This window comes from Rhinopithecus roxellana, chromosome 1 (assembly GCF_007565055.1).
Source record: "Rhinopithecus roxellana isolate Shanxi Qingling chromosome 1, ASM756505v1, whole genome shotgun sequence".
Taxonomy (NCBI): domain Eukaryota; kingdom Metazoa; phylum Chordata; class Mammalia; order Primates; family Cercopithecidae; genus Rhinopithecus; species Rhinopithecus roxellana.
In genome coordinates this window covers 3,011,434-3,038,798 of record NC_044549.1, presented here as the reverse complement: position 1 = coordinate 3,038,798, position 27,365 = coordinate 3,011,434, and the positions used below count along the sequence as shown (strand labels likewise).

The 27,365-nt window shown below is 36.2% G+C and overlaps 1 protein-coding gene across 5 annotated transcripts in view; it reads left to right on the top strand.

Annotated features, from left to right (window-relative positions):
- Positions 1–27,365, top strand: part of ROBO1 (roundabout guidance receptor 1) — a 1,191,260-nt gene that overhangs the window by 1,146,054 nt on the left and 17,841 nt on the right. For 4 of the 5 annotated variants that reach the window (XM_030939682.1, XM_010368544.2, XM_030939684.1 and 1 more), the window contains 7 exons: positions 2,412–2,566; positions 6,074–6,409; positions 8,139–8,246; positions 10,874–11,018; positions 14,627–14,875; positions 23,851–24,257; positions 26,759–26,911. In XM_030939682.1, the coding sequence (XP_030795542.1) occupies positions 2,412–2,566; positions 6,074–6,409; positions 8,139–8,246; positions 10,874–11,018; positions 14,627–14,875; positions 23,851–24,257; positions 26,759–26,911 (1,553 nt within the window). The remainder of the gene's footprint in view (positions 1–2,411; positions 2,567–6,073; positions 6,410–8,138; positions 8,247–10,873; positions 11,019–14,626; positions 14,876–23,850; positions 24,258–26,758; positions 26,912–27,365) is intronic. The other variant, XM_010368545.2, reaches the window with a different exon arrangement.

Here is a 27,365-nt window from a genome sequence, read left to right as displayed (position 1 = left end):
CTGAAATAGGCTTTCTTGGGGTGAGTGATTGGAATATCAACAGAAGAGTAGGAATTGAAGCTAATTGCCGTATAATCACTAAAGTGCATTTGCTCTCTTTTTTCTTCACGACACGAATCTATCCACTTAATATATTATATGATAATATATAATAATAATATTTAAGAAACATGTTAATACCTATAACCACCATGTGAATTTTTTCTGCTTCATATCTTGAGCTCAAATACATAAAGGTAGCCTGGAGAATTGTTTAAAAAAAGACCTTAGCACCCTTATTAGAGTAGCTACATGTGACCTTGACTTCCTCAAAGTCCTCTCAGATATATACATGGCATTTTAAGGTTCATTATGGGCCAGTAATCACAGCTCACCTTCTGCCTTAAATAATTAGCATTCCAAATTCAAGTCTAAACAGAAAACTTGGATGTAAACCGTTAAGTCAGCTTCCTATTGGAAATCACTCATATATATGAAAAGAGCTCTCAGCCTATGATATCAAAGCATTCACTATGAAAGTATTTTTCAGAGAGAATCAGAGCAACATAAAAATTTGTCTATTTCTTTTGAAACATGTAAGTCAGTCTGTGGAAAATTTCCTCTTGACCCATACTTCAGACGTCCTCTAACATCTCTGCTGTGTCACATATGGAGTTTTATTTTTAATAACTTCTACAGTGATAATATTCATAGTTTAAGTTCAAAGAAAAATAAAATAGGAAAGCAAAAGATTACTAGATGCAGAATTTCTATAACTAATATCTATTTCAAAGGCTCCAGATATCTGTTATAACTTGCATTTAAATGTTTAAAATTTCAACAGTTTGGAAACGTTGTTCTTCAAATCACGATTTATCAACAATTTTAATAGTAAAGTTGGCTCAGTTTTAACAGCTTACACTTCCAATACTTTCTCCACTCTTCCTTTTATTAAGAATATTCCAGAGCTTTGGGAAATGTTAGCACTTTCCAGTATATGTGTTTATAAAATCTTAGATTAGAGTGTATACTCTAGGGCCAGCCTGCTAGGGTTTGATTTTCAGCTCTGCCACTCACTTACTTTATATAACCGTGCACAAACTTCTTCACATCTCTTAGACATCCCATTTCCTCATCTTTAAAATTTGGATAACAGTACCTCCCTTGTAAAATTGTTGTGGTGACTAAATGAGTTCATACATGTTAAAAAAAAAAAAAAAAAAACAGAACAGTGCCTTACACATTATAAGCAAAGGGCAAATATTTGTTTTTATTATATAAATATATGTACCCACATATGTGTAGAAAAATGAATCATAAATCCATAGCCTTTTTTAGAATGGATTACTTCTCAACCATCATTTGCATACTAAATTTCCTCAGTAGACTATGTGCTAGAATAAGAACCATGGAAGGTAAAATATCAGATTCTTGCTTCCCAGGTAAATAAGAAACATAATTATTGCATTTTAACATAGAAAATAAAACCACCAAGAAAATATTTGCAGAGTCTGTAATGCCAGTCTGTTTATTGTGAGCGGGACATCACCTCTTCTGCTGAATGGAGGTATGTATGAAGTCAGTGTTGGAGAAGGAAATGAAGAATGCCACTCTTGAACTCCAGTTTGAGTCCCTGGCTCTGTTAGTCCAGGGCTCCCATTAATAATCGCTGATGCAGTTGGCATTCCCAATGCACAGCAAAAGAAGAATCACATCTTCTGCCAAAAACTAACAAAATGAACGCTAATATTCTTTTTAGTGGGCATCTCTGTTTTATCAGATTTAATTCATCAGCTTTCCTTTGCTTATGTTGGGATGTATGACATTTTACAATGTCACCATCAGAAAATGTTGACAAGCTTACAGACCTATGCACTGAAACATTGATGAGGATTCGTGTAAAATGTCACAGAGCCCCCAAACTCATTAGGTATGAAGCATGGTTTTGGAGAAAAATACGCCAGCACGTTTAATTTGAAGCATCTATCGTCCGAGTAAAGAGGCTTGTTTCATTTTTTTAATGAAGTTGTAAGGAGTCACAGTTTTTTAATGGGTCAAAATGAAGAAGTGCCAACTATCTGAATTAGAGCATTTTTTTAAGCTACTAAAAGACGCAAAAATATTTTCATATTCCATGTTTGATTTTTAACCATTCTGACTAAAGGCAGAGTAGAACGTTGCAAATGATAGGAGATTTGAGGTCTGATGCATAACTCTTCCTGTGTACAGTTATGGCTGTGTGAATGGAGGTGCAGCCCAGGACCTTATGGGAAGTTGCCTTGAGTGTAGAATCAAAGGGATAATAATGTCATTCAGCATAGTTCATCAGATGATTGGTGAGAATAACAAGATGAGGAAGTTTTTGGAATTTTCAGTAGAAAATACCATTCTCTATTCATATAACATTTGCTTTTATGTATTTTTTTATTTAGGCCTGGACTTCTCAACATCAGCGAACCTGCCACGCAGCCATGGCTGGCAGACACGTGGCCTAATACTGGCAACAATCACAATGACTGCTCCATCAACTGCTGCACGGCAGGCAATGCAAACAGCGACAGCAACCTCACTACCTACAGTCGCCCAGGTTAGGGACACAGAGAGCGTGATCTGTATAAGCTTTTTAAGGAACCAGCCAGAAGATGTTTTCTTTCCCTCTCCCTACATGGGAAGATAAAATTTGACCAATATTTTATCCAGTGCTGACTATCATTTAGCAGAATAACCTGATTTAAGTATTTTCTCCATCCCTTAACCTCCATACTTTGCTAAAGTCCATCAAAAGTATTTTGCCCAGATAATTGGGAAGATAAATTATACGATCGATAGCAAATAAGGAAAAATGAAATCATGTGAAAGTATGTATGTATGTATGCATTTACTGGAGACAGAATCTCCCTCTGATACCCAGGCTGGAGGGTGGTGGCATTCTCTTCCTGAGTTCTAGTGATTCTCATGCCTCAGCCTCCCTAGTAGCTGGGACTACAGGCATGCACCATCAGGCTCGGCTAATTTTTATATGTATATATTTTTAAGTAGAGATGGGATTTTGCCATGTTGCCCAGGCTGGTCTCAAACTCCTGGCCTCGCATGATCCATTCACCTCAGCTCCCCAAAGTGCTGAGTGGGAATACAGGCATGAGCCACCATGCCCAGCGGTAAAAGTATTTTAAAAAAATATTTTTTTTTGACAGAGTCTCACTCTGTAGCCCAGGCTGGAGTGCAGAGGCGCAATCTCGGCTCACTGCAACCTCCGCCTCCCGGGTTCAAGTGATTCTCCTGCCTCAGCCTCCCAAGTAGCTGGGATGACAGTCACACAGCATCACCCACAGCTAATTTTTCTATTTTTAGTAGAGATAGGGTTTTACCATGTTGGCCAGGCTGGTCTCAAGTATTTATGTTGATAAGAATGTATGTGATTACGATTTCTTTTCCCCTTTTTGTTTGTTTGTTTGTTTGTTGCTTTTTGAGATAGGCTCTCACTCTCTCACCCAGGCTGGAGTATGGTGGCATTAACACAGCTCACTACAACCTCAGCCTCCTGGGCTCAACTAATCCTCTCACCTCAGCCTCCCAAGTAGCTGAGACCACGGGCACGCACCACCATGCCTTGCAAATTAAAAAAATTTTTTTGTAGAGATGCAGGTCTTGCTATGTTGCTCAGGCTGGTCTCAAATTCCTGCACTCAGGCAACCCTCCTGCCTCAGCCTCCCAAAGTGTTAGGATTATAGGGGTGAGCTACTGTGCCTGCTATATAATTTTTAATTGTAATTAAATAATCTTTAATCATATTTAATCATTTTTGAGATTTTGGGAATAACAGATCAAAAGGTAAATAAATTCATAGTTACAATAAACCAAATTCTTTAATAGCAAAAACAGTAATAATAATAATATACAACAGTAATACAAAAAAAATAAAAACTGAAATTTTAAATCAGATTTTATAGTATATTAGCAAATCCTGAGGGCATGATATATATATATGTATATATATTGTGTGTATACATACATACATATATACACATACAGAGATATATCTGTATTATGTGTATATATACACACACACTCTTATATACATATATATATTTTGCAGGTGTGTGTGTATACATTTGTTTTCTATTGTTTGTTTTTTGGGTCAGATGTATATGTGACTAAAATTTCATGCCAAAACATAATAGTAAAAAATTTGATGTACATTATGCAAGATGTAAAGGAATAAAAATTACCAAAGATTTCTTACCCCCCCCCAAAAAAAACCCAATATTCGCAATATAGGAAATAGTAAAATAATTGTAAGGAATTTCTATGATGATAGAAGTAAAATAACCTATGGAATTAAGGAAAGGCGAGGGAGAAGTTGGCGTTAAGCAAAGATGTTAAGCATGATAAAGAACCAATCACAGAGCAATCTGCATGTCTGCCCTTAAAATGAATCCTGGGTCTCCACTGGCTATGGACGTGACGTAGCCGCGGGACCACATCTCTGCCCTCTAGCGGTCCCTGTGCTGAGTGTCTGGACAGATACATACGCATGTAATCATAAGTAAAAGAAAAACTGGGTTGAGACCTATAGAAGAGAAAAAATAGCGATACCCATGTAAATTAATAGGTAGAGCTGTGTTGTCCAATATGGTAGCCATTGGCAATAGATGGCTGTTTACATTTAATTAAATAAAATGCAGTTTAAAACTCAGTCCCTCTTTTGCACTAGCTACATTTCTAGTGCTCAGTAGTCACATGTGACTAGTAGCTGCTGTATCGAACAAAGCAGAGTAGACCATGTCCGATATCTCCAAGGTTCTGTCAGATAACACACATATAGATAGGTTGGCGAAACAAAATGAGAATGCAAAAACCACGTGATCTTTATAGTGTTTCTTAACCACTGTTAAACAAAACTAGAAATTAGAAATAGAAATCACAAAGGCCAGATCAATCAAATATTTCTGCTCCCCGATGGTTCATGGTTGAAATGCAGAATAGTTGAATTCAGTAGGATAGAGAAGTTACACATTTCTCTTAAGATTATATTCACATTTACATCTTTAGTAACAAGCATGTTAATTTATAATTTTTAAACATATCCAGTTAAAAACCAGTGCTACAGGTGACTTGTTAAGTTGGTACCACTTTTGGACGACATGAATAAAATAATGATATTTTTACCATTGTAATTTAACTAATTTTTCTCTTTAAAAACTATTTTAATTTAAAAATATGATTTCAGTTCTTCCTACTATTTTAATATTTTCAACTGCAGGCTATATATATATATGTGAATGTATATGTTATATATGTGTATTCAGTTATTTAATGTCCAAATATTTTAATGGAGAGAAAACTGGAGTGGAAATGAGATATTAGATATTTATTATTTTAGTCTTTATTTGATTCAATGACCCAGGTTACTATGATTCCTTTTGTTATTATTATTGTCATTTTATATTTCTTGGGTGTCATGAAACCATGAGAAAATGATTTTATAGCATGTTTTCCGGATAATGATTATCCAACATGACTACGCCAAGAACTAATAGAATTCTCCTTAGTACTATTTACTATCATTTTACCCCCGTTCCTCATATCTTTTAAATGTAAATATTTTATAAAATATCAAAATCTCAAGTTATTTGATCTATGAGTAGTTTTTTCTCTTTGGATTTTCCATTTATTTGCTTTGTCTGTTGCTTCAGCAGCTAACCAGTAGCTTCAAATAATTCAGTAACCAAAGACTAGGAAATAAAAAGTTGGCACATAAAGATATACATGTATATATTATTTTAGTGGAATTCTTATTAATGAGGCTATTAAATTAAAATCATTTTAAATTGGTAGAATTGTTTACTTCAGCACTATCCGAAATTCAAATTTATTTAGTCTCTGCAAATTCTGTGTACCCTCTTTTATTTTTTCAATTATTAATTTTCTTTGGAAAACACATGTGGATATTTGGCCTTTTTTTTCATTTTATTTAAGCCCACTTGTACTTTACGTAACGATTTTCTTATGACTCACAAAGCTACGTAGAAAGAAATTTAAAAGGAATAACCATGCAGAATGATTTTTTCCTTTTCCTCTCCATTGCACATAGCTGATTGTATAGCAAATTATAACAACCAACTGGATAACAAACAAACAAATCTGATGCTCCCTGAGTCAACTGTTTATGGTGATGTGGACCTTAGTAACAAAATCAATGAGATGAAAACCTTCAATAGCCCAAATCTGAAGGATGGGCGTTTTGTCAATCCATCAGGGCAGCCTACTCCTTACGCCACCACTCAGCTCATCCAGTCAAACCTCAGCAACAACATGAACAACGGCAGCGGGGACTCTGGCGAGAAGCACTGGAAACCACTGGGACAGCAGAAACAAGAAGTGGCGCCAGTTCAGTATAACATCATGGAGCAAAACAAGCTGAACAAAGGTGAAGAGGCTTGCACGTATTCCCATCTGTTTCTGTATGATACTCTCAGCACCTCGACTAGATGTCGAAACTTGTCTGTGACTAGCAAGTAAACTCTTTTCTTCTGTCGCTGAGATTTTCTTATTTCTTTGGTTTCAAAATTTCCAGTGTCAAAGAGTTAATTAGCACAACAATAACCTTGGAAATTTTATTTTAAAATGATATATAAGTATTTTCAAATGGTTTTGAGATTAATTTAAATTTAACAGCAGGTGAGGGATTGGGACGGACAATCTTTTATTCATGAGGCAGATGTACAACTGTCACAATACCTCACATTTTCAATACATAGACTATCCCATTCTTTCCACTAGAGGACGGAAGATAATTGCTTCTATGTGGTCATATAAACCAGTGGCATTTTTATATCAACCTGAAATAAAATAATTAATTAAACTTGAACTGGAGAAGTGGTTCCATTTGTTGTATGTCTCCCACCTCATGTGGTTATTAAGACTGCTACAATGTATAATTTTAGAACCTAAATTTCCTTGGTTGACCTGATTGAAGTCTGTCCGTATAGAACCTAAAATAAATTGAGTTTAGTATTAACTTGAAGTCGCAGAATAGTATTCTGTGGCCTGAAGGAAATGTTTCTGCATTGTAATGTGCAAGAGTTGGAAAAGGTAGGTGTTTGATTTCTTTGTAGTCCTTTAGGCTACTGCTTTAATAACATGATTTGCAAAGTTATACCTCTAGGAAAACCGGGATTGCTCTAATGTGAATAGATGGGGGCAGTGCAACCCCTCTAGTCCAGGTAAAGAATACATTTTCTGGTAGATAATTGGAGATATAGACTTATTTTCTTTAGGGTTGAGTTGGTAACATTTTCTTCGAAAACAGAATTTATTGCAGTGGAAGATAACAGAAATGTAACTTAAAAATTTCAGTTAAGTTAATATTATGTTTTAACTTGAGAATGAAGTCAGCTAGCCTTTTCTCAAGTTTAAGAAAGTACTTGATTGGTAGAATAACCCAGTTTAATAAATCTTGACCGAGACTCCTGCATAAGTTCATGACAAAGACTGACGAAGATGAATAGGACAGTTTCTGTAATCATGGAATTTGCAGTGGTGATTCAGACTATTGCCACGTTATTCCTTCATAGTGTATGGTTTTACTGTGGACTTCAGAAAGCCCTGAGAGCCTCCATACAAATATTTCAGGACTCTGATTTATTGTTTAGACTGCTTGTAAGCAGATTTGGTATGTCAGACTATAATAAAGAACCTGGAATGCAACTAGATGACAGATTATTACTGACTACATTCCAGTGGCGAGCTTATCATTTGGATTTTCACCTTTGCCTAAGTAAGCAGAAGCATTTCTGGGGCAAATTAAGATATTTGGTTTTTTTATTATTATGGATATATATTTTTTATTATAAATAACCTTGCTGACAAGTTTCAGTTTTATTTTTATGTTACTGTGATTTATTTTTTATGATCTGCAGACATATTTTTTGTGATTTCTTATTAAAATCATATTGTATTATTAAAGTTATGTATAGTTTATATATATTTGGAGTGTTAGCCTTTTTATATCCTGACAATCTGAATACAACAATTAAAGAGAACAAAGGCAAATAAATGGTCCAATTTGTTTCTTTAGTTACTCAGAAACATAGATAAAGCAGAGATGTGAAATTGCTCACAAAGTGAAAATAATTTTTTTTATCTGACATGTCTAGATTATCGAGCAAATGACACAATTCCTCCAACTATCCCATACAACCAATCATACGACCAGAACACAGGAGGATCCTACAACAGCTCAGACCGGGGCAGTAGTACATCTGGTAAGTAAGGTGAACCAAAGAACCGCTCCTTTAAAAAGCTGGTACTTTCCAGGATTGCAAATTGAGTGCTAATGGACTGACGTATGTAGGTGACATGTCTAAATCACTTTATGTAATTTGAGTCTCAGGCATGGTCTTGTCTCTGCAATTTGAGGGACTTTCCACTCACTAAATCATTTTATGTTCTACTTGGCAACAAAGACTGAGTGTCCTATTTTCTTTCTTGTTAATGAGCTTTAGCAAAGCCAGAAGAGACATGTCTGCCTAATCTTTAAAGGCAGTGGGGACTTCTTTTTCCTCCTTGGCCAAAATGTAACTAAAAATGTTGCACATAGAGTTAACCTGCTAAATATGTTGCCATTTGAAACGAGCCTATAAAAGCACGTAATTTAAATTTAACAGCAAATTTAAATTTGAGGATGCCTGAGCAGAATCAAAAGCCTAAGAGACAATGACAGGAGATTCAGGTCCAAGAGGAACCTGTCTCAGTTTATCGTCTCTCTACAATCCCTCAGTTCTTGCTCTGAAGCCTCACAAAGCACCCTCCCAACCTCAGTCTGTAAGTGCCTCCCCAGGCCACCCTGACGCTTCTTCCCTGTGGTCTTCATGCTGTTGCAGCTGTTTACCAGCTGTTTTCCTGATAGGGGCTGCAGATGGGAGCTTGCTGGGTACTTAAGTCCTGTTTTTCTAATTAAAGGCAGCTCATTATTAGAACTAACATGTGGCACGTCACACCACGATGAGAACAAGACCGATTGATCTTGACTCTAGCAATGTTTCTCCAGGAGAGCGTAGAAATGCCACTTCCCAGCAACTGGATTCAAGTTGTTCTTAGGGGCTTTTAGCCAAGAGTCTCCATCCCTCTTCTGTAATGAATATGGCATTTGCATTTTACAGTTTTCCCTGAACTAACACGATGGTTTGGCATTTTCTAGCCTGTGTTTCTGTTGGATTTAAGGGAGCTTAGAAACGGCCCTTTATGTTTTAGATTTACTCTGATTCTATTATACGTTGTTTGTTTGTTTTAACAATTAACATCTTATTAAATGATTTCTTTTTTGAAACTAAGTCAATCCTGAATTAAGAGAAATATTTCAAGGATCTACTTTTAAGAAAATCATATGAAATATTTTAATATTTGATTATCTTATGCCATTTCATCTTTGAATTTTTAGTCATCCAGAGAAAACCATATCTTAATGGGAAAATAAACAATGATTCTAGTTGTTAATGTTTAATTGACCTTCAGTATCCCTCAGCTTAGATACCTAGGTTTGGATGTTCTACTATTTGATATTCTATGAATATATGGTAAAAAGATGTAAAGATAAGGAAGAGAACAAAGCAAGTAAACAGGATATAGGAGACATCTGTACCAGGCCTCTCCAGACTGATGGAGTGGCTACAGTAGATGTATATCAGGAAATCCAGTGGAAGGCGTGGGTTAATGTCTAGAACACATGCACAGTCATCCCAGTGCTGGACACCTGAGTGGTGGGTGAGAGAGTAGAGACACATACGCGTAGTACTGATAATCGTAGTTTATTAATAACAGCCTGTCCCTAGCCCACGCTTGCTGCAGTAACATACCAGTACAAGAATATCTGGCTTAACAAACACTGCCATTTGACTGAAAATTCCCAAGTGACAAAAATATCAAGGTTCATTGAATATGGTCAGACCTGATTCATGTATTACGTGACTTGGAGAAGGATTGGATAGGGTTAAAAAAATAAGACCAAGATAATTCACTGATATAAAGGGATGTTATGAGAAAAATAATTGTAGACTCATCGTCTATAATTCACATATGAATCTAAAATGTAACATATTGGAAAGAGGGATATTTTATCCCAAAATACTTGTTGACCTAAAATTTTCGTTAAAATAAATGCTTTCAAATATATAGCCTCCTGTGTTTAAAAAAAAAATAATGCCAAATCTAAAATGAGAACACTGGAACACTTGAATAATTGGGCTATGTCAAACAACTAAGGATGTTCAACATCATTTTACCGGAAGCCATCATTGTGTAGAAACAGTGGCTGAAAACACTTCTGTCCCTTTTAAAAATCATTTTTCTGCTTCTTTTGTCATTAGTTCAATCAGTCATTCCAGCTATTATTTCATCTGTACTTGCCTTTCTGAAGGAAACTAGTAATTTCATTGTGCCTAAAACATCAATGGACAAGTACAAATTATATATATTCAGTGATTTAATGCAACAGTGGAACTCTAATAGATCGTATCTGTATCATATTGTATTTTAAGTTCCAGCAATTAAATAATAGAAAGGCACTCCAGAAAATATGTCTACAGCTCATTTGTTTAAGATGATAATCCATAATGCAATTAATTGCTGTAAGAAGATTACTATTAATGATATGACTTGAAACATTCATTCATGGTTTTATTGCTTTTTTTTGCTATTTATTTGGCAGTTATTCATGGTAGTACTTGCATTTTCTCTTGTACAAAGTTCTGTTTAAAATTAATGAAAAAGCATGTTTATCTCTGTATACATAAATGAATTATAAAATCATATTTATAAAAAATGATTAACTTGTGACTAATAGAAAACATTTAAAGGCCAGAGATCAATGGCTTGTATTTTATTTCCTTTCTAGGGAGTCAGGGGCACAAGAAAGGGGCAAGAACACCCAAGGTACCAAAACAGGGTGGCATGAACTGGGCAGACCTGCTTCCTCCTCCCCCAGCACATCCTCCTCCACACAGCAATAGTGAAGAGTACAACATTTCTGTAGATGAAAGGTAAGAGGAGTGTCCAAACAGATGTAAACAGTGTAATATGATTGTTTCCGCCCATTTTAAGCAATTATTAAACTAGGTGGTCAAGAGAAGACAGATTCCTAAGGTCCACAAACAGTTGCCTTTAAATAAAACAGTGCTGGTCAGCAGGAGGTCAAAATTCTCCTTGCTGGTTCCATAAAAGGAATTTGTGCTTCAAAAGATTCTTTTGGAACCTAGAATAGAATAGAAAAATGAATACATATTAGCTCGTGTATATCCTGTGTGTGTATACATAATTTAACATATGGATATATGATTTTATGATTTTTGAATATTAGAACTTCTGTGACATGTCTTGAAATTTTTGTAAGACAGTCGTGTGGATTTATACCACAACGATGGTATCCTGAAGGCTATTTGTTCTTAGATATTATCACCTTATGCTGAGAACTCTTTGTAGAAATGTGAACTTTGCTGAATTATTTCTCCCAGAGACTTAACAAGTATAATAGTCCACATGACAGCAATTACGAAGTTAGTGTACCTCTTTCTCACTCCAGAATCTGTAGAACTGGACATGGTACCACCAAACAAAACAAAACGGCTGCTTCTTTAAACCAAAGGAGGAAAACTCCTTTAAGATGGAGAATTAACAAAGACATCATAAAATACACCTGAAAGTACAGTCCTTTCTGTGACTGCTGTAAAGACATCATTCCTTCATTCTCCACACACAGAAAAGTGTATTACTGTGCCCAGAAACAAAGTCTCTGTGCTTCAGTTTTCTAATAATCTTCTTATAAAATGCATTTTTAAGTAAAATTCTTATATAAAAATATTTACAGGGAATTCTCATTATCCACAATATTTATACATTTTAAAATTCTTGTGAACAGTGAGTTAACAAATGTTGAACCATTGGTCCTAGGGGAAATACAGGGCTAGGTTCCTTCTAACCTCTAGCCACAACATATTTGTCAACTGACCAGTACATAACCTTGTTTTATGTATTTTTTTAAAGATGCTTATTTAATATATATTGTTCATTTATTAACATGGAACCCAATAAGTCATTCCTCAGCAAAGCTTATTTCATAGATATATTTTTTAAGGCACATCACAGCCTTCTCAGGCTTAGAAACACTAAGGAGCGCTTCTTTAAGCACTTCTTTTGAGGGCCATTTTAAGAGGGAAATCGCTAATGTAAAGCTGAAAACATTTTGACAAACATGGCAGTAAATAAACCACGGAAAAGACACTTGTTTACTGTGTGAGAACTGACACAAGAAAGCAAAGTGTATCCTTGTTTTACCTCAGCTGGGAACATGCACAGCAGGCACTCGAATTTTTGGCCTCTTTGTGAGTCTGTGGGGATGGCCACGAAAATGGCGTAGATACCGATGTAGATACCGATTTTGGGGTTTACAAATAAATGACACCGAGTCAGTGAATTTGCAGATGCAGAATCTGCAAGTAATGAAAACAAAACTGTATGTTTGGTTTGGTTTGGTTGGTTTTTTTTGGTTTGGTTGATTTTGTTTTGTTTTTAGAAACAGGGATTTACCCCAGAGCTCAAGTGATCCTCCCGTCTCAGCCTCCCAAGTAGCTGGGACTACAGGCTTGTGCCACAGTGCCCAGCTAATTTTATTTTTATTTTTTTGCAGAGATGGTATCTCACTGTGTGGCCCAGACTGTCGAACTCCTGATCTCAAGCGATTGTCCCACCCCAGCCTCCCAAAGTGCTGGGATTGCAGGCAGGCATGAGCAATTCCACTTGACCTGAGTGTATTTTTAAAAATGCATTTCCCAAGCTGTTTTAACAACATTCATTGCTGCTTTGGTTCACAAAAATAAGAGGACTAAAATGAAATAAGTAAATATAGGTTAAAAAAAAGAAGAAGAAAAAAGAAAAAAGCTATATTGGAGCTGCTACTGTGCCCCAAGGAGAAAGACTGATTCTAATGGAGAAGATTGAAGGTTTTGTGATTGACTACATTTGTTCTTGATGTGGACAAATGAGAAGGTTCTCAGTTAAGAAAAAGGGGTTTTATGGACATGGGACCACACAGATGTGGACTCCTGGAAAACTAACATGAAACACATGGTAGGAAATGAGAAGATGCTGGGACAGCAAATGTAAGCCAGATTATGCAGATACTCCAGTGTCTTGCTTAGTCATTTATTTTATTCTTTAAACAATTAGAGAGCCATTTCTTATTTTGAGGAGCACATGAATAACCTGCATATGATGCATATTAATGTAATTTTGGAAGTAATGGAGTGACTGGAGGCTAGGAGACCAATTAAAAGATTGTTGCAGTAGCACGTACAAGAAATAAAAGTAAGAGAATAGATTGTAGAGAGTTGTTATTGATAGAATAGAAATGAATTGGGGAGTCGTTTGAGGGAGAAGAAAGAAGTCAAAGATAACTAAAACATTTCTAGTTTGGATGAGTAGGCAAGTTGCTCAGCTGTTTGCTAATAAAGAAAGCAAAAGAAAGAGGCAAAAAGGGAGACAGTGAGATTAGGAAAGTAAAGAAAGATGCAAGGAAACATTATTTGAGCATCAACTTCCCTGAATTCAGGTAAACAAGGTGAATGGTAGAGAATGAACAAGAGAAATGGGTAACAGAACCAGTTTATACGATGTTGTACATCATTGCCCTTATAATCAATAAACATACGCCCTGGGATAAGAGAAAAGAGAAAGGCATGATTGTTCCCCAGATCCATCGTGCTTCCCACCCGGCTCCAGCAGAGGAGTAGAGGGGCATTTTATTGCTGAATGTGTATTTTTCGCTCACCATCCTAAATGCAAGCCAACAACTTCATTTTGTGTTCAACTGAAGAAATAGTGATCTACTATAATTTGAGAGAAAACAAATGGGTAGTATTGGATTAAATAGGTTGACCTCCAGTATATCTTTCTCTGAAAGGATTTTTAAGAGTAATTTTTCTTGGCTGGGCACCGTGGTTCATGCCTGTAATCCCAGTACTTTGGGAGGCTGAGGTGGGTGGATCACTTGAAGTTAGGAGTTCAAGACCAGCCTAACCAACATGGAGAAACCCCGTCTCTATTAAAAATACAAAAATTAACTGGGTGTGGTGATGCACACCTATAATCCCAGCTACTCTGGAGGCTGAGCCAAAAGAATTGTTGGAACCTGGGAGGTGGAGGTTGCTTTGAGCCGAGATTGCGCCCTTGCACTCCAGCCTGGGCAACAAGAGCGAAACTCCATCTCAAAAAAAGAAAACAAGGATAATTTTTCTCTAAATGTAGCAACTCGTCTTCAGGTCCTCTGTAATACCATCTTTGAGTCTTTTAGAGAACATATTGGAGGGACAAAAGATACCAAATACATTTGGGTTGTACTAAATTAAGCCATGTTAAGTGAATTTTTTTATTGTATGACTTCTAAGACCCTATAATATGCTAATGTAAATTACAATCTCTTAGAGAAAAATAGTGTATGCAGTAATTCACAAACCTTGTGAGGTAAAGTCTTTTTCAACAATAGCTCCTTAATATGAAAATTGAAAAACAATTTAAAGGTGACATTTCATTACTATCCAAATAGTTTATTTGAATAACCTGAAGTAAGTCTACACATCCTTATCATTTATTTTAGCTATGACCAAGAAATGCCATGTCCCGTGCCACCAGCAAGGATGTATTTGCAACAAGATGAGTTAGAAGAAGAGGAAGATGAACGAGGCCCCACTCCGCCTGTACGGGGAGCAGCGTCTTCTCCAGCTGCTGTGTCCTATAGCCATCAGTCCACTGCCACCCTGACGCCCTCCCCGCAGGAAGAACTCCAGCCCATGTTACAGGATTGTCCAGAGGAGACTGGCCACATGCAGCACCCGCCCGACAGAAGGTACGTTGTCACTGTAGCCTTCTTTGCAGACAAATCAGATAATTTCTCCTCCTCAGTGGAAGTTATTGAATGCTATCCCATGAAGTAATTTCCTTGTCTCAGAAGCCTTTTCTTGCAGGATCATCCCACAGTAAACCTAGGTGATTAACATATCAAGTCATATTGTTGACCATTGCATTAGATTAATTGATCCTAGTGAACTTGCAACCATAAAATAATATGTGTTAATACCCACTTATAAAACTTGCATTCATAACCACACAGAGATCATGAATATGGTTTGCTAATTCTGTAACATGCTAGTGACAGTGGGTGTTTTTGTACTTTAGTTTTCTTTTAGCATTGGTAAGTCACTTCTTTGGTCAGCAGAAAATAGATTTTCTCTTTCTTTTGAAATTAAGTTTACATAATAATGTGTTCCCTCATAACTGTAATGTCACAGAAGAATGAGTTTGGCATATTCTTTTTGTGTTGACCTCAGATACCTTTATTTTGGTTTAGATATGAGTTTGGAGCTTTTTAGTCAGATTGTTGTATGTGTGTGTATGTGTGTGTGTGTGTGTGTGTGTGTGCTTAAACTTTTTTAAACCTATGTATTGAGCATCCCCAACCAATACGTTTTTGTGATATACAATAGCTTCACTTGTCATTTCTACCACATAAAAACTGTTACTGCATCATTTGAGCTCTTCTCTCATTGTTGATGATTTTATTTATACTGTTTTTTTGCCCTTGACACATTATATGTATATATTATTTTCTGTATTCCTAATATCATTTGAAATTAAGTATATTATTTGCCTCAGAAGAGGCTCCTTTGATATTCTCGAATGAATAAGAAACTCTGATTTTTGTGGCTTGAATTTTGCTCTGTAGATTAAAACAGAATTTGGCAATGTTTATCAGCTCTTCCATTGTTAAGAGATTATTACCAGATTCAAATTACATACACTGTAAAAACAAGAAAGTAGTGAAGCTTTCTTCTATCTGGCAGTGAGGAAGTTGGATTGTCAGACATTTTAAAGGAATATTATTAACCCATGCAATGTTAGAAAATTGAGAGCAAATAAGGCACCTCTTTCCCATATTAGTCACAGACCATCTGTGCTACTCTTAGCCAATGAGAGACTAAAAGAGACCATTTAGTTCTGAAATATCTAAGAATTATTTTATTTTGTTCCCTTGTATTACCTGTTTCCCTCACCATTCCTGTCTCTATTCTCAGAGTACCCAATGTTTTCTTTCTGGCTAGCTCTTCTTTTGTATTCCTTATGTCCTCGTTTCCACAGAAACAGAAATCAGTTTTCCTTCATCTGTCTGGAATGTCCAGCCTCTTCCTCTTCATTCAGTTCTCCTTCTCTTCATGGTTAACTCAGCTCGCTTCATACCTTCGTCTTCCTTGGCCTCCCTTCTGGCTCCATGCTCCCGCCCCCCCCCCACTTCATTTTGTTTAACTCCTGCCTTCCAGATTCGCATTCGCACCTCAGCCCACTGCGTTCTGGCTTAGAGTGTTTTGCTTCGATCGGTCCATTGAAAGTAACCTCCTAATGGTCAAATCTGAAAGCTTCTCAGTTATCATACCTATGCTTTCTGCCATTATGGCCATTGTATAAATTGCTGTGAGAATCAATGGATAATGTGTGTAAAGCATCTGAAGCAGGGTAAGTATTCAAAAATACTAGTGCCCTACAGCCCTCACCTTTATGCTATCATTCCATAGCTTGGTTCAACTCTTACATTCTGGTGGTTGTCAGATTTCTTTACCCAGCCTAATTCCTTTTCCTGAATGCCATAGTATTTCCACTTGAACTTCACCCTGTGTCCAAATCCAAATTCTTTGTCTTTGCACTTGGCTCTGCAGACTTGTCTTTTATTTTACATTGATGGCTGTCTTGTTTAGAATTTTCAACCATTATTTATTTGACCAATGTTTTAAAATAAAATGACTGAGGGAATAGGCAAAGAGCATAAACAGTACCTTTGTCATTTTGAAATCAGCTTAGTTATCCGACTATTTAGTTTTTTCCTAGCATTCTACAAGTGAGGTTATTCATGAAGTCACTTCAATCCAAAATGGCCCTTGATTTTGCTCCTTAGTTTCCGTTCCTACAGCTGCTAGGGCAGGCCCTCCATCCCTGTCCCATGAAATCTGCCTTATCCTTAAACCCATCTCCACTTTTCTTCTCTCTGTTTTTCTGTTCATTCTCACAATATTTTTATTTGCACACAAGAAGTCTGGTAATGTTCCCCCATTCAGAGTCAAATATAGTGTTTAACCCAATAATTAAAGGTTTTCACAATCCTTTTCCTTTTATTTACTTTCCCCCCAATTTCATTACGTACACTTTTTTTCTAATTAGTCTGTTTTGAAGTTCCTAAATTTGCCTGAAACTCATCAACATCCAGGTCTTCTACATCCTCTTTCCTGATTGGCTGGTAAGCACCTCTCATCTTTCAAAGCCCTGTTCAAATGACACGTCCTCTGCCTGCCTGGCAAAAGTCAACCCCTCTTTTCTTTACTCTTCATAGGAGTCTATTCCCATCCCTGTTACCACACTAACCAGTTTTCATGTTGCATTAGTATTTGCTGTTTGTATCTCTGTTTTCCTATTTAAATTAAAAGTTCTTTGAAGGCAGAACTCATCTCATTCATGTCATTGAGTTCTGCAGAGCTTTCTTCGGTAAAGTATTTGATGAATGGAATCGGATACTATGGACGAATTGGAGTTGACCTACTGTCTATCATTTTAGGCTAATGGATGCTTAGAACTTGAGGCAGATATATGTAATTGGGTAATACATTAACTATCTGCACTTACAATCATTTGACTATTTTCGGCCTTTCTCAAAGGTATGATTTTCAGTCTGTAAGGGTATTATGGATTTTATTTCCAGGGTCATTGCTGGAAATAACACTGGGCACTAATAAAAAGTAAGTGAAAGCCCATTTTAAAAAGTGCTTTAAGTGCTTTTTTATGATTAATGTATATTCTATATGTTTACTATAGAAATTTTTGAAAATATATATAAACAAAATAAAAGTCCCAGTGATCTATGTAATCAGAAAATCACTGTGAAGACCTCAGTGAAGATCCTTTCAATCTTTCATCTCTACTTGTACTCACATTGCTTGGATTTATCATATGCCAATATTATTTCATAAACTACTCTTTTCACTGAACAGCATTTTTGCATGTTGTTAGCTTTTTGTTTAGACACTTGTGTAAAGTATGTAACTCTATTTAACCAATTCCTTAATATTGGCCATTTTAATTGTATATACCTTTTCGATACTATATACAATGTTGTGATTTCCATCTTAAGTATTTGAATGAAGTCTCCTCTTGATCCCTTGATCTATTCTAATGCCTGCCCCATCAGTAGATGACTTCTGATTCTTATCAGCCTGCCATTTCCCTAATGGTACACTCATAGATATAGATAGCTATTTCTCTACAAATCTCTTTCTGGAGCTTCAGACCCATATATCCAACTACTTGTTCCTGTAGATTTTTACTGCCTAAATATCATTCTGAGTGATACACATATCTCCAGCCATAAATGCACTTTCCGAGTTATGACAGCCATTTTCTCCCACCTGCATTACAGTAATGTTCTGCTAAGTGGTCTTGTTGCTTCAGCCTGGCCCCTCCTTCAATCTAATTCCTTGCTGCAGACTGTGCAGAGCCATTTTCCTAAATTGCAACACTGATCAAGTCTCTCCATTGCTTAAGATCTCTCAATGGCTTCCCATTTTTCTTAAGATAAAGGCAAGGTTCCTTAATGTAGCAATCAAAGCCCTTTGTGATCTGACCCCTGTGTGCCCTGCCATCCTTACCCATTGCCACTCTCCGAACAATATCTGTGATGTCTTCACTCTAAGTTTCTTCTAGTTTCCGGAATAAGCACAATTCTCACTCACCTCAATATCTTTGGACATGCTCTCCCATCTTCCTGGAACACCATTTTCTCCTCTCCTTTTGGAGCTAACACCTATGTATCCTTTAGATCCAAGATTAAATGGCAGATCCTCCTCAGTAAATCTTTCCCTGATGTCCCAACTTTACGAGAGGAGCCATATTTATGTGTTCCCCCAACACTCTGTATATCCTCTGTCATTGCATATTTAATTATTTGTCTCCTCCACTAGACTAAAGTCCCTTTAGACATGGATATCTGTTTCATTTAGCTGAATTCCTAACATAGTGCTCAAGTTCCTGTTTCTATTGCTGTCTAACAAACCACTCCAAAATGTAGTGACCTAAAGTAATCTAATCATTTTATTCACAAGCCCATGAGTCAGGAATTCTGAAAGGATTCAGCTGGACAATTCATCTCCAATCCATATGGCCTTGGCTGCTTGGCTGGGGATGGTAGATCTACTTCCAAGTTAGTTTCTTCACTCATATGTCTGATGTCTCAGTGCTCCTTGACCTCTGTCTCTTTCCACGTGGAATCTTATCCTCCAGATCTCACCATATAGTATGGACTTCTCATAACATGGGGTCTCAGGGTAATGGCACCTCTTTCATGGCAGCTGGCATCCAAAAAGGCATGAAGAGGAAGTTGCCAGGCTAGTTAACAACTACATTTAGAACTGATGCATAGTCTTGCTTCTGCCACATTGTATTAAAGCAATCACAGAGTCCATCCAGATTCAAGAGTGTTGAACTCATCTACCTCTCTTGGTTGGAGAGTGGCAAGTTCTCATTTCAGAGAAGCATTTGGAAGGGGAGATACTGCTATGGACATTTTGCAGAATACAGTCTGCCATGGCCAGATACATAGCTTACATTAAGTATGTTTACCTTAAAATTGAATCCTTACCTGTCATAAAGCATAAAGTATGTTTCCTAAGCTCTGTTTGCCTGTGATCTTTTTGGTATAAATCTAGCAGTCTTTAGCATGGTAGGCACACAGTAAATGTTTAAAGAATAAATACATTGATTACATTTATATTTATTGATTGGGGTACAGATAGTGTGATGCATTAATAAAATTACTGAACTTAAACCATTGTAACACTGCAAGTCTAATTATAGAAACATTAAAGACCTGCATTATTATGAATATTTCAACTTTGGCATTATAGTGAACTTCTAGGGCATTCCATTTTTGTCTAAAACTGGGTAAACTAGGTGATCAACATAATAGGAATTTGTCTTCTCTTTTTTTCAAACAATTGCTTGGAAAATCCTATAATTAAACTAATTCACATATATTGTTTTAAAAAGTGATTGATATGCTTAACTTTATTGCAGTATAGTAAAAGTCTCTAGAAAAGTAGAAGTTATGTTCATGTATGGAATAGATTTACTTGTTTTATTAGTACAGATAAATTGAGGTAATAGTTACTTCTGATTGAAGTAAGAAATTGAAGCTACACCATTGTAAAAACAAAATCTTGAAGGTATGCATTTTTCTCCTTTGTCTTTTGCCTGGTAAATGCTGTGTGGTGAATGGTATAAACACATACTTTGATAAATTAATGACATCATTCTGCTTTTCTCTTGAACATGTTTATGAAGGCATCATTCTTGCAGGAGGCTAGAGTGTTACGATACACAGTCATATACTTCTACTTTATTTCAGAAGACACTGAAACCCCTCGGGGAGAAATCTAGAGGGTTGAGGTTCATTTGCGACAAGTCCCACTTGAGTGCAGCATCTTGAAATGGCTTTTTGTTTTCCAATAGAATGTATTACATATTTCAACTGTACATGTTTATCACGCATTCCCTGGGCTTGCCTTATTTACAGATGGTTTGAATAAATTTTTCTGTCTTTCTTCAACATTTGTCAGGGGTGGTTGTAGTTAAAAGCCAGCCCTTGTTTTACATGAAGATGTTTTTGCTCTACAGAATGTGAATTATCCAAACACAACAATGCTGGCATCCTTTCCTAGTGAAGTCAGCCTTTCTGCATCTTTCTTTATTGATGGGCAACATAGTCCCCTTTGTGCTAAAAAGTCTTACATGTCTTTAAAAAGGAAGAAGTTTCTGGTGGTATTTTGGGTTTGTATGCTGACAAAGACTGTAAATTAACTTTTAAGTGTGGTATTTTATTGCATTCCAGATTAAACAATGGTTTTCCTCCTATGTGTATAACACTCCATATTGAAACAATTATCCATTTTAATCTCTTAAATAACTTCAGCTTTGGCACATTTTTCATATTTCTCCTAGTGCCACACACAGACACTTTAAAAACCACCTAGAAATGAAAAATAATGCATTATATTAAAGAATGCTATGTGTATATATAACAGATATATACACATAATAATATATAATTACACATGTGTTGTGTATATGCATGCCTTTTCAATGTAATATATTAGCTTTTATTTCTTGGTTTTTTAATACATCTGCATATGGCACATATCTCTCCTAGCTTATGTGTATACACACACACACACACACACACACATATAATACATTTACACTTATATATGTGTGTGGAAGGTCATGCCCTTGGAAATAAAATTTGATTTTAAATTCTACATTTGATACATGTGATCTGTGGCAACTTTGGTAAGACCCTTAATCCCTTTGAATTTCAATATCCTACCCTGTGAAATGATCATTTAAAAAGTAACTCAAAAAGTTACTGATTTAAATGAGTAAATCTTGTAAAATATGCTTAGCTACAAAGTAAGTGCTCATTAAATGAGTTAATTGCAGTATTTTTAATAATCATTTATTTTTAATGTTTTCCATTTGTATTGAATAGATTTGTCAAAGTGTCTCAATTCATTCGGATAAAAAGCAGAAAACGTTTTTCTTCAAAAAACTCCCGTGCCACCCTAAAAGCTGTGCCATATCAAAGTTACTTTTCCCTCCCTATGGTAGAGATCTTGGAGCAGGTCCTATATGGTTTTAACTTTATTTAGATCTTGACCAGATCCTGTAGGGTTTTGTTTTGTTTGCTTGCTGTTCAAATCTAGTTCTGTTAATTTAATTTAATGTAATTAATTTTTTTGTTTTTGTTTTTCGTTTTTGAGACAGAGTCTCACTCTGTCACTCAGGCTAGAGTGCAGTGGCATGATCTTGGCTCACTGCAACCTCTGCCTCCGGGTTCAAGTGATTCTCCTGGCTCAGCCTCCTGAGTAGCTGGGATTACAGGCGTGCATCACCACCCTGCCCAACTAATTTTTATATTTTTAGTGGAGACGGGGTTTCACCATGTTGGCCAGGCTGATCTCAAACTCCTGACCTCAGATGATCCACCCACCTCGGCCTCTCAAAGTACTGTGATTACAGGCATGAGACACCATACCCAGTCAGTTCTGTTAATTTTAAAACCTCAATTGTGCATTCCCAGACATCCTTTGCCAAATGTCCCTTTCTGTGGCTGTGGTGGCATGGAGAAAGTGAGCGTGTTATGCTTTTAAATACCTCCCTCCACCTGCCTCTGCTAGGTGCAAATTCCTAGGGCTAAGATGGGGAAGATGGAATGAGAAAAGGGCAAACTAGATGAGGATCCGGTCTTCTGCTTGGTTAGCCCTATTAGATAAGGCTATTCTTGGTTAGATAAGACTATTCTTATCTCATCTTACTCTATGCGTATCTTAAGGGTGCTAAAGGAGAGGTGCTGACATGCACTTATCCCACTGATGAAGGCCTCAACCCTGGGCACCATCTCTAGGCATTTGCAGTTCTTAAGTGATTTATCCATGTCTTCATGCTGTATCTCTCCTAGCCTCCCAAGCTGTGGAGGTCACCAGCTGACCCTAGACCCTAATCTCAGCTGCTCTCCAGTACTGGTGCTCAGTTTGGCAGCTTGTGTAGAATCTATCCTCTTTACTTCTCAGGAGTGCAAAATTTGATGAGGTGTTTTAATGACCTTTCCATCTGAAAGTCTTCCATTATGTCATCTCTTTAACCTTGCTTAGAGAGTATTAGGACTGTTGAGCAAGTCACTGACCAAGCAATCCTCCAACTAGAAATCACCATGTCTTCCTTTTGTGAAGGCACTTTTAATTTAAGGGTTATTATCTCAGCATTCTTCTCCCGTGGGGATGACTTCTTCCCACGAATCTTTCTTTCCACTAAAGTTAAAATACTCTGTACCTTCTCAGTCATCTATTCCCTGTGGATCGTAGCACTAATGTGTTCGTGGAAGGATGGCTTTTAGCTATTGTTATTCTTCATGTCTGCAGAGTTGGTTGAAACCGATTAATTGGTAACTGTTTACCTATATCGTGGGAGGCTACTTCATTTTGTCCTCAATGCTGGTTCTTAAACTAATTCCAGGATTTAAGAAAAAATACCTTTAAATATTTTTTTAAAAATATAGGATAACAATAAATGCAATAGGGTTAAAAATAGTTACGAATCTTTAATGAAACTCATAGCGAATAAATCAGAGAAAAATGACTCTTGGCTTTCATAGCTTTTTTTTAATAGAATGAAATCTAAAGGAAATTATGTCACATCCGAATGTGTACTTCTGTAAATCTTATGAAATTTTACTCCATATAATGAAGATGAATGACTTCATTTGCTTGAAAAAATAGGAGAGATGATAAAAAAGGAAAAGGGGAAAGAAACAGATGTTTATGGAGCAAACTGTTCCAGGATGAATGTCAGTTGTCTTCAGTAATGATAAACTATGGGTAATATTTGAAATGCTTTAGGGCAGATACATATGTGTATGTTTTCAAAACAAGTATTACTTTTCCTTTTTTAACTAAACGTAATCCAAATGATAAAACATAAGAAGGCTTAGAGATAACTGACTATATTTCTATCAAACTTGAATCAGAAAGTAACCCAGTGGAGCCCCTGGTTGTGAAGAGCAACTCAATATAAAATCAAACTTAAATATCCCATGATTTTCCGTTGTTTTTCTGAACATATGAGCTCAAAGGAAGTAAAGATCAAATCTGCATACTTGTGAATTTCTTGGGTAATTTGCCCTTTCATGTCTTAAATAACAAGCTGAGCCAGACCTATTTCTTCATCTTCATACAGACGGCAGCCTGTGAGTCCTCCTCCACCCCCACGGCCGATTTCCCCTCCACACACCTATGGCTACATTTCAGGACCCCTGGTCTCAGATATGGATACGGATGCACCAGAAGAGGAAGAAGACGAAGCCGACATGGAAGTAGCCAAGATGCAGACCAGAAGGCTTTTGTTACGTGGGCTTGAGCAGACACCTGCCTCCAGCATTGGGGACCTGGAGAGCTCTGTCACGGGGTCCATGATCAACGGCTGGGGCTCAGCCTCCGAGGAGGACAACATTTCCAGTGGGCGCTCCAGTGTTAGTTCTTCGGACGGCTCCTTTTTCACCGACGCTGACTTTGCCCAGGCAGTTGCAGCAGCGGCAGAGTATGCTGGTCTGAAGGTGGCACGGCGGCAGGTGCAGGATGCTGCTGGTGAGTCCTAACGCTTTTCACCAAGCTGGGAAAGAAAACTCAGTGTATGTATGTGTGTTGCTGGTTCTCTCCTGTGATCTTATGTCCTATTTGAAAACCAACTATTCTTACAGTTTGTTTTTTTTTTTAGTTTCCTAAGGAAATGACAGTCCAAGAATATGACTTCGTTGGATTATTCCCTTTTCCTTGACAAGGCTTTTTAAATTATCTTTTGTTTAATTTTTATTTAATAAATCTTACATAATATGAGTGATAGGAAGCTACCTCATTTTTAGGATAGCCATAGCAAATACATATATTACACAAATCGATGTAATTTCTTTATACATACAGTCAATTAAATGAAGTTTGTTTTTTTGAATGTATACTCTAATTGTTTTGTGTAGAACGTCACCAAAATCAAATTTATTGGGAGAGTTCTCTTATCTTATTTAAATAAAAATTCGGTAGGGGAAATAGATAAATATCCAAGTGGAACACTTTGGCCTTTGGAAAATGGGCTTTTTATCCTTAATCTCTGTTCTCTTCATGTCCTCTCAAATTAATTGGGAAGATATGAAGGTATATGTAATGTGCATACATTTTCAAGCATAAACATTCCATAATTACAGTAAACATTTTAAATATAATAATTGGGATGCAAGCTAATCCAAGTGCTTTTCATATTTTTCCTTTCATTGCTGGTCACCCATTTTTAATTACCATTTATTCATCTTTATGTTACAATTTATTTTTACTTATCTCCTTCTCTTCCCAATCCTGTTTAGAAAGTAAATAGTTCAAGAAAGAAAGGAATTTAAATGTAAGACATTTTATCACATGATTTTCATTTCTGTAGAATTAATATATACATTCCCGTACATATTTTTGTGTGTTCGTATTTTTGATAGCCAAGAAAATCTAAATAGTAGATTAAAAATGATCAGCAAGAAAGAGATACATTTCGGAGAAAGGAAAGACCGTCGCAACAAATTGGTTACTGGTATTTTACCGTTTTATTTTTCTTAGTTTAATAACTACCACATTGGTAGTTTTCCATGGTCTTTTCAGATATTGGATTGGCCATTTTTTTTTATCAGGGTAGAATATATTCAGAGAAAATGTAAATCACGTTGTAAAGTCATCTCTATATTTTATTTATCAAGAATGTGTTACAGGAAAAATATCTCTCAACTTATTATTGTAGAATATATATTTATTTTGGCCAGGCCTATATTTTATGTCATTCAATCAAATATTGTTTTTTATTTCTCTAGTAGCTGCTGAATGTAATAAACTATGCAGACCTAATTATCTTTCTTAATAAATAAATAACATCTAACTTTACATATAGCTTGTATTTCCTCCTTATTTTTTAATCTTCTGTAAAAATTGGTGAAATTAAGCATCTCAAACCACTGCTTTGAGAATAGATGAGAAAATATCTCAGTTTATTAAGTGGACAAAACATGGAAATAGCATGGCAAATTCATCCGTAAACGACCTTATAGCTCAGGGTCTGTGAGCAGTGGATGGCCTTACACAATAGAATGAATAATGGGTTCAGTCTCAGCCCTAATTCTCTGTTTTCAGGGATATGTAACTTTAATTGTAATAGTCTCCATCATAGCTAGACAGAGTTTGATTTAATATTTCATTGTATTGTAATTTAGTAGCGCTTCTGGTTTTCAGAAGGACCAATAGATCTCCATGGGCATTATGGATTAAATATGTTGTAGGTTGTAATACAGCATCTATTTAATACACCATAGAATGTGGGAGTTTTGAAATATGCTGTGTCTAATTAGTAAATTCAATTCCCACTGGTACCTGGGATTATTGTTTCTCCAAAACCAAACATCTAACTCTTCCACCACCAAAAATAAAAGGAAGTCTTGGAGGGATCACCTTAAGTATCCAGAACTTGCAAATATTTAGAGATAGAAAAGGGATGTAAGTAATTTTTGGCAGACCTGAATATGTGAGCTAGATCAATTTCAGACCACCTGCAGAGAGCACACTTGAGTCTGTCTTCAAGGTATACTATAAATATATGTTTAATTAAAATACGAATGCCGTTAGTACTGTTCATTTTTCTTAGAACATGAATTTCTTAAGAACTTTAGCTCTTCTTTTGAAAAAGCAACAAACATTGGCTATATTATGCCAAAATTTAATTGCTATTTTTGGTTTAAGTATAACGTTTTAGTGAAGCTAATTGCAAAAATAGTTGGAATACTTTCCTTTAACAAATAGGTATCATGAACTTTATAGAATAACAGCACTGTGGTTTAAAACAAACGAAATAAACAGTAAATGCTTTTAGGGTATTTTCTCCAGTAAATAGCAGAGTGACAACAAGCCTATTATTTGCTAGAAGAGTTTGTTTAAGCTTTTTTTGTTGCTTTTCAGAAAAATTAGGGCTGTTTATAGTTTTAATGTTTTCTTTTTGTTGTTCCTGTTGTAATTAAAATTCACTGATGAGTTTGGGTTGGATTTTTTTTTTTTTTTTTTCTCCTTAGGCCGTCGACATTTTCATGCGTCTCAGTGCCCTAGGCCCACAAGTCCTGTGTCTACAGACAGCAACATGAGCGCTGCTGTAATGCAGAAAACCAGACCAGCCAAGAAACCAAAACACCAGCCAGGACATCTGCGCAGAGAAGCCTACACAGATGGTGAGTCCATTGACACGGATGAAAACATCTCTGAATCTCGCCTATTTACCCTGCCTCTCTAGGGCTAGAAAATGCGTTCACTGGCATTAGAAATTACATTAAAAATTTATTAACAATCAGCTTCATATTACTTATAGAAGCAGTCTACTTGCATATTTTGTCTAGCATTTCCTTGCAGTTTTCTAATAAGCTTGTTATTTGAAAAACAAAACCATTTGTAGATCCTTAATGTTTTTGAAAGTTATTTTGTAGTTTCAAACAAATGGACATCACTACAGTTGAAGTTGGCAGTTGAAGTAATGGCATAGGTTTAACCTTTGTCAGATTTAGTGATAAATCCTCCAGAGTGTCCTCATTTTTTTATTTTACAATTTTTGCATTCAAATAGAAGACAATAAATGGGTTTGAATATTAATTCTAACGATAGTGGTGTCACAAACAGTTATTTGGGGCG